Raw genomic sequence first — 8,847 nt, forward strand, 5'->3', positions numbered from 1 at the left:
GCGGAGCACAGGCTCCGGACGCGCAGGCTCAGCGGCCATGGCTCACGGGCCCAGCCACTCCGCGGCATGTGGGATCCTCCCAGACCGGGGCGCGAACCCGGTTCCCCTGCATCGGCAGGCGGACGCGCAACCACTGCGCCACCAGGGAAGCCCTAGTTGTTTTTATCTTAAAGAATTTCCCAAGTGTTTAACATTGTAACAGTAGTAAGGAGTTAAATTTTTGAAGTATTGTAGTTACATAGATTTCCATTGATGCTGAATTCCTTATCATGTTCTCTGTGATTCCTAGGAGCAAAGAAAGAAAGGTAAGAGTACTGAAGAATTTTGAGAGAAAACATCTCAAAAAAGCAAGATAGCAAGTCTAGAGGATAATGGTGGCCACCTGTATCCTATTATCTTCATGCATTCGTCCCTCCCCAAAGAACCTATTAGTTTAACAAAAAACCACACATGACCACATTTTTAGCATTAGTAGGAGATAGAGAATACCATGAACCTCACATTGCTTGTAAGAGAAATAAACATCAAATTCCAACAGATATCTTGCCATTGCTGCAAGCCTAGGGGTATGGAGAGTAAGAGAAGGAAGGCTTAAGAAAGAAAGAGGAGAGCTGAGAATACATGTGAAGCGGAGACAAAAATCACACCCAGAAAATAAAAGACAAACTAGTGTAAATATACTGACCTCAGGTTTGGGGCTTGGTAGTTCATAGCATGAGCTATAGGGAAGGGCCTTGAAAGTGAGTGGGACCAGAATTGGAAGCTTTGGAAAAGCATTGCTTCTAGGGGAGGAGTCAGAAAAGCGTGATACCCTTCAAAGATATGGCAATAAGAGAAAGGAAAGAAGCAAGAAGGGGGAAATTAAGGCAAATGCACTGACGTTCATCATTTAATACATTTAAGTGTAGAACAAAGACTGAGACAAGAGTGGGTATATGGGTGGAAGGATAGTATGTGAGCATTGTACATACTGATAGTAGAAAAAATGCAACTAAAAAATGAGAGGAGAAGGAAGAGAAAAATAGAGTAGAAAAGATAATTGCCTGCTTTATAAGTAATATGTGGGAGTCAAAGGATACTATTTAAGAATTATAGACCAGATAGTAAAATGTTAAGTAGGAAAAAAAAGGCATTTTGAAAGACCCTTTAAAACAAAAACAAAATGCATGCCTTCCTTAAAAACCAAGGGAAATTAAAAAAAAAAAAAAAAAAAAAAAGCAAGCAAGCCACCAAATACAGAAGATTAAAACTATTACTCTTTAAAGACAAAGAAAAACATCCTCAGGGCCTCCAGGCAAAAAGATCAAATTAGTTATAAGGTTAAGGAAATTAGGCTGCCATCAGACTTCTAAAAAGCCACATATAAAACAAGGTACAGCAGAGGTGCATTTTCAGAAAATTCAGGGAAAGAAAATGCAAGCCAAAAATTTTCTATACAGTTATGCTGCCTTTTGAGGCTATAAGAGATAAAAAGCTATTTTCTCTTTTTCCTAAGAGGTTTAAACTTAGTGGCTTGAAATGTAGTGGTTTAAAACATTATATTTTGCACATGATTTTGTGGGTGAGGAATTTGGAAAGAGCTCTACTGGGTAGTTTATTTCTGATTCTATGGTGTCAGCTGGGATGACTTGGCTGGAGAATACACTTCCAAGATGACTTCTCTACCCACATATCCAGTGCCTTGGCAGGAACTGGGACATGGAAGGCTGGGTTTAACTGCATTCCCTTCCCTTCTCTGTAGTTTCAGGGCTCTGCACATGGTCTCTCTAGTTGAATCGTCAGACTCCTATGTGGTGGTACAGGGATTCAAGAGACCAAAGCAGTAACTGACAGTCCTCATAAGATACATCCAGAGCAACATATTCTGTTGATCTAAGTAGTAATAGTCCAGTCCAGAATCAAGGAGGAAGGTAAACAGACCCCACCTCTCAGTGGAAGTATGTAAAAAATGTATGGCCATCTTCAATCCACCAAGTAGAACCTCCCACTAAGAAATTTTTAAAAGATCTTTCGTTAGTTAACGCTTGTGTGAAAGCTAAAATCTAAGGATAAATTTCAGAATTTCTGAAAAATAGTGATAATTTTAAAATCTATAAATAAAAATTAATGAGATACTACTTTTAAAGTAGTGATCAGCAGAAAATTCATAGTGGCAAGTACGTATGTGGCAAGTACATAAAAATGAAAGTGAATAAAAAGAAAAATAAGTGAATTAAATATCTAAATAAAAAATAAACCTAGAAAAAGAACAAGAAAGTAAATAAAAAGAAACTTCAAGGAAGTAAATAATGAAGGTAGAATTAGACATTAATGAGGCAGAAAATAGAAAAACAGGAGATTAAATCAAAATCCTGTTTTTTTAATAAACAAAAGAGATGAACCACTAACAAATTTAATTTTAAAAAGGGAAAAAGCACAAATATACAGCATGAAATGACAAGAGACAAATAACTGTTGCTACACAGAAAATTTTAAAAAGCCATGAAAGACTACTTTGCATAACTGTATGTGAAGAAATTAGAAAACCTAGATGAAATTCATAGGAAAATACAATTTACCAAAATGGGCCCAAGTGTTGATAGAAACATAAGCAGAGCAGTTATAATAGAATTAAAGGAAGTTATTAATAAACTATCCTGCAAAAGTCATTAGACTCAAATGACATAGGGGAATCCTGCAAAAGAGACCAGATAGTCTTAGTGCTACTTAAATTGCTTCAGAGAAAATGAAGGAAAACTTCCAAATTTTTCTTACAAAGGGAGTATAACACTAATATCTAAATATGATAGAGTTTAAAAAGGAGAAAATTACAGATAAATATCATTTATGAATATTGATGCAAAAAATCCAAAATAAAATTTTAGTTAACAGACTTCAATACCACATTAAGAAAACATCATGACCAAAAAGGGTTTGTAAAGAAATGCAAGGATGATTCAATGTTAGAAAATCTATTAATATAAACTAATATATTAATAGCTCTGAAAAAGCCTTTGAAAAAATTTAACACTCATGCCTAGTAAAAACTTTGAAGAAAATAAAAATTGGTGAACACTTCCTTTATGTGTAATATTCATATATCACAGATCATTGATTAGGAAATGTCAAATACCATTGATATGATTAAGGTAGACATATACACATTGATGTATATATACACACACGTATATGTGTATGTGTATATACATATGTATGTATATATTCACACACATTCATATATAAAGCCAACATTTTACCTAATGTGAAAACAGAGGCACACCCATCAAGGCCAGAACAAAGCAAGAATGCCTACTATCTCCACTATTATTTAACATATTACTGGAGGTATTAACCAGCTCAATTAGCCAAGAGAAAACAAAGGTATAAAAACTGGAACAGAAAAATAATTAAAACTAACTCTGTTTGAGGATGACATAATAGTAATGCTAGAAAACCTGGAGAATTAGTGATAAAAACAACTCAATGAAAGAAATCAGCAAGGCGACCAGGTTAATAAAATTAACACACCAAACTTAATAACTTTCATATAAGCAAATAATAACTACTAGAAGATATTTTGGAAAAGAAAAGCCGTTTTACAATAGCAAAAAATCGAAAATACTTAGAAATAAATGAAATGTGAAATATTTAAAATCTATATGAGGAAAAAATCATTTCTGAAAAATATAAAATTAAATTCGAACAGAGAGAGTCTTTAATCTTGATTAGATTGTTCCAACATCATCAAAATATAATTTCTCTCAAAGTTAATTTATAAATTTAATATTATCCCAATAAAGATTAGCAGATACAAACTACTATATAAAAAATAGATAAACAACAAGGTCCTGCTGTATAGCACTGGGAATTATATTCAATATCCTATAGTAAGCCATAATGGAAAAGAATATAAATAAGTGTAATTGAATCACTTTGCTATACACCTGAAACTAACACAATGTTGTAAATCAACCATACTTCAATTTAAAAAAATTATCCCAATAAAAATACCAATAAATTTTTTTTTTCTGGAGCTAGACACCTAGTTAGAAGGAAAGGGAAATAATAAAACATACATACATATATCTGCTTACTCTTGCAAAAGGAAACAGGAAGGTTTAACCAGAAAGCAGTGAAATAGATTGCCTAAAGGGGTGTGGAGGTGGAAGGCAAGAGGGAAGAGGAGATTAATGTGGAGAAAATAGGGGAAAGAGGACACTTCTCTGAGTATGCCTTTTTTAAAAAAATAAATTTATTTATTTATTTATGGCTGCATTGGATCTTTGTTGCTGTGTGCCGGCTTTCTTTTTAGTTGCTGCGAGTGGGGGCTACTCTGTTGCAGTGCACGGGCTTCTCACTGCGGTGGCTTCTTCTGTTGCAGAGCATGGGCTGTAGATGCACAGGCTTCAGTAGTTGTGGCTTGTGGGCTCAGTAGTGGTGGCTCGTGGGCTCTAGAGCACAGGCTCAGTAGCTGTGGCTCACGGGCTTAGTTGCTCTGCGGCACGTGGGATCTTCCTGGACAAGGGCTTGAACCGGTGTCCCCTGCATTGGTCGGCGGATTCTCAACCACTGAGCCACCAGGGATGCCTGACTATGCCTTTTTGTATAGTTTTTTTTTTTTTCCTTTTGGAAGCATATTAATGTTCTACATATTCAAAAATTAAGATGAAAACCTCAAGTATGGGAAAATAAAACTAAATGTAAGCAAAAACAAATCCCAACTATTTCTAATTTATAACCTATCCACATTGAAGGGGAGAAGGAAGAAGTAATCCAAATAATTTGTTCTTGTTTTTTTTGTGTGTGTGTGGTACGTGGGCCTCTCACTGTTGTAGCCTCTCCCGTTGCGGAGCACAGGCTCCGGACGCGCAGGCTCAGCGGCCATGGCTCACGGGCCCAGCCGCTCCGCGGCATGTGGGATCTTCCCGGACCGGGGCACGAACCCGTGTCCCCTGTATCAGCAGGCGGACTCTCAACCACTGCTCCACCAGGGAAGCCCTGTTCCTGTTTTTAATTAAAATTTTTATTTCGAGATAATTGTAGATTTACATGCAGTTGTAATTGGGGAAGGGTGGGGATACCTCATTACAGCCCAGCAAGGGTGAAAGTCTAGGATCCCCAGTTGGCTTTTGCTGGCATGGGGTGGGGTTGGGACCCAGGTTTTTCTGTGATATTTGGTTAGAGAAGAGCAGTTAGTTATCATCCAAAAGATTTCCATCTTGCTAGGCTACCATTTGGCTAGAGAGAACAGGCTTTTGTTGTTTTGTGTTTATCTATGCCTATTGAAATTTCTGGATTGCCAGCTCCTTCAGTTCCAAGTGTGGGATACAGGAAGCAAAAAGAAAACCCAGGGAATTCACCATCATGTCGTTCCTCAGGTGTTGAGGTCCCTGGCTGGTCTGCCTTCTCTCCACCTTTCAGCCTTCTTATGTTTGTTTTATGTATAAAGTCCAGGGTTTTTAGTTGTACTGAACAGAAGAAATAAAGAAAAGTATGTTTATCCTATCTTACTAGAAGTGGAAGTTTTCCTCAAATATCTTTTGAATACAGTCCTTTACTATATACTCTCAGTCTAGGGGGAGAAATTAACCCACAAATTAAGCTTGAACTTTTTTTTTTTTTTAGATTTGATTTTTGTAGTATTATAGGTGTAGCAATTCTAAAATTATTTCTTATGCGTTGTAGGAATAAGTAAATGAGTGAATGGATTGATATTCTTGGAAACCAGGATTTTTACTGTGCAGGAAGATACAAATATGGGATAGGGAAAGGCAAGGAAAAAATCTTGTGGGGTGGATTGGAATTTGGACTTGAAGGTATGAACTATTTCATATCTGTCTGTCTGTCTATCTTTCTGTCCATCTGTCTGTCTGTCTGTCTCTCCGTCCATCTATCTATCTATCTGTCTGTCTTTATCATCTATCTATGTACCTATGTTTTTCCTCTCTTAGCTCTACCTTTTGAACAGCTAGAAGCAATTACACTCCAGTAGTAATGGGCATACCTAGCACCAAAATCTTACCTTCTAAATACCGTGCCACACTAAGAGGAACCCAAGTTTCCTTGGAGAAATAGCTGATTTCAAGACTGTGATAGGGAAGGTAACATTTTCTTGTGCCAGAATATAAGGAAGTGCTCAAAAAAAAAATGACAGAGCAATGAATCCAGCTTGAATCCAGATTCTGGCTCAATCTGGGAAAATTTAAACATGAAAATAAATAAAGACAGTAGTAGTTTATAACTCACTGAATAAAACAGAAATCCATGAGTCATTACTGGTAACATATAGTAGATGGTAGGTAGGTAGGTAGGTGGTAGATAGATATATAGATAGATAGGTAGACAGGTAGATAGACAGATATGAAGTGAAAGCCCTCCTTATAGCAGAAAGCTGATTGATAAATCAAGAGTCACCATTTTGTAATCATTAAAGATTGGTTTGGGTGAGAATTATCAATAAATGATAAATCCAGGTAAAAAATTTGAGAAGGATCAGGATATTTGCATGGTCTCTAAATGTCTCCCCACAGATTGCTCACTGCTGCAATGGGAAAAAATGGTTACTGTACAGTGGATAAGCAGAACAGTCCTTTGACTGGATAGCAAAATGAACATCACTGATGGGAGACAACAGACATAACCTGCCTCAATATGTCATTTCCTGAGAAGGACACAATACCCCTTACTTAGTATTCTGGCTGGGGATGCAATAGAATGAATCTAATCATGAGAAAACAGCAGATAAACCCAAATTGAGGAACATTCTTCAAAAATAACTGGCCTGTAGTCTTTAAAAGTATGTCATTAAAGGTAAAGTAAGAATTGTTCCAGATTAAATGAGAACAAAGACTAAATAACAACTAAATGCAATATGTTATCCTGGACTGGATCCTGGACTCTGAAGAGAAAAAAGTATAAAGGACATTATTGAGATAATTGATGAAATTGGGATAAGGATGATTGATAAGGTAAAAGTATAATATTAATATTAAATTCTTTGAGTTTAATAGCTGTACTGAGATTATATAAGAGAATAAAGTCAATATTTGTGTTCTTAGGAGATGCATATATACTACTGAAGAGTAAAGAGGTGTGATGTATTATGATGTATGCAGCCCAAACTTCAATATGTACTTGGAGAGAACAAGAGATTGGTAATGCAAATGTGGCAAATGTCAACAACTAGTGAATGTGGATAAAGCACATTTTGGAGTTCATTTGCAACTTTTTTTGTGAGTTTGACATTGTTTCAAAGTAAAAAAAAGAAAAAAAAAATACAGGCCAGTAGATCAAAGATTAGAATGAAGGTAGGAAATAGAAACCCAACTAAAGACCCACCTCTGAATTACAGATAGAAATCTGTTATGAAACTATTTTTTTCAGCTTGACAGAGTTTATGATTATCATCCTTTTTCATATGTTCAACCTGCATTGGAAAAAACACCAGAACTTCAATGAACATAAGTGATTAGATCATGTTCCTCAGTTTGTTAAGGAAAGACTAAACATTTAAGGAGAAGTAGTGAAAATTGAAAATTGACTCTGATGGGACTTCCGTGGTGGTCCAGTGGGTGAGACTCCTCCGTGCTCCCAATGCAGGGGGCCCGGGTTCGATCCCTGGATGGGGAACTAGAGCCCTCAAGTATGCCGTTACTAAGAAGCCCGCATGCCGCAGCTAAAAGATCCTGCATACCGCAATGAAGATCCCGTGTGCCACAACTAAGACCCAGCTCAGCCTAAATAAATAAATATTTTTTAAAAAAGAAAATTGACTCTGATATTAATGCAATTACGATGCATCTCTAGACAGAATCAAACGGTGCATGTGTATTATTAGAATATGACTGCTTTGGGCAGGCATTTTTGGTATTTGTTTAAACATGATATTTGCCATATTTCCAAACACACCATATCTATAGCCAGGGTCCAAACACAGCAGCTGATTCTCTTTCTTCTGGACAAATGGAGTAGTTTCCTTATCCCAGGGAAATACTTACAAACTCAACATTCATCGAATTCTCTTTCCTTAGTAGTCCTTCACCTCCCTCCCCACACACCCCTGCTAATCCTGATATCATTTTACCCTTAGCAGAATCTTATTTCACTTTAGCAATTTGCACATTTGTAAAATTGGACACCTAGGGTTTTGGTTTTCAAAGCATTGCTCAAGGGGTGTATCCCAGCTTCTTGGCTTCTTTAAACATGTGGGTGCATCTGTGTGTTCGTGCTTATGTGCACGCATGACAATGTGCTGCTGGATAAACTGGCCCTCCGGTACTGTCTTGGAATTCAAATAATGTTCTTGATGTATGGCTACAAGTTTCTTCACTGTGGTCATGTTTTAGGAGCCAAACTCTGAGAAGGAAACAACTATGTCAGTCCATTTTCCAGGTGTTTAATATGTGTTATGATGATCAAGGAAATTCTTTTGGAGAATAGTTTTATGATTTTGATATCCACTAATATATTTAATAAGTGTGAGCTAGATTATTATCTTTTTACTCAATGGCAGTAAACAAAATCCTTACAAAGGATAATAAAATATGCACATGTAATAATACTGAGGAGAGGAGGGGCGTGATGTATTATGATGTATGCAACCTATTCTTCAATATGTATTTCAAGAGAGCAAGAGATTAATGATGCACCTGCAGCAAAATGTTAACAATTGGTGAATCTGGATAAAGGATATTTTGGAGTTATTTTCCCACCAAGAGAATCAAGGTCTCCTTACAGTCCTGTAAGTGGCCAAATATTTCTGTATTATTTCAATTTGAATTAATTTTTTCCTTGCTGAGATTGAACATCTGCTTTTATGTTTTGGTTGTTTATGTTTCTTTTGTGAATAGCTTATTTTTGGACTTTTCA

The 8,847-nt window shown here is 36.4% G+C and overlaps 1 protein-coding gene across 1 annotated transcript in view; it reads left to right on the forward strand.

Annotated features, from left to right (window-relative positions):
- The window catches only part of LRIT3 (leucine rich repeat, Ig-like and transmembrane domains 3), a 43,970-nt gene extending 35,344 nt beyond the window's left edge, over window positions 1-8,626 (forward strand). Inside the window, exons 5-6 of the mRNA XM_007105855.4 lie at window positions 6,510-6,947; window positions 7,038-8,626. Coding sequence (XP_007105917.3) covers window positions 6,510-6,557 — 48 coding nt within the window. The 3' untranslated portion in view covers window positions 6,558-6,947; window positions 7,038-8,626. The remainder of the gene's footprint in view (window positions 1-6,509; window positions 6,948-7,037) is intronic.
- The last annotated feature ends 221 nt before the right edge of the window (window positions 8,627-8,847 follow it).

Source organism: Physeter macrocephalus, chromosome 7, assembly GCF_002837175.3.
Source record: "Physeter macrocephalus isolate SW-GA chromosome 7, ASM283717v5, whole genome shotgun sequence".
NCBI lineage: Eukaryota > Metazoa > Chordata > Mammalia > Artiodactyla > Physeteridae > Physeter > Physeter macrocephalus.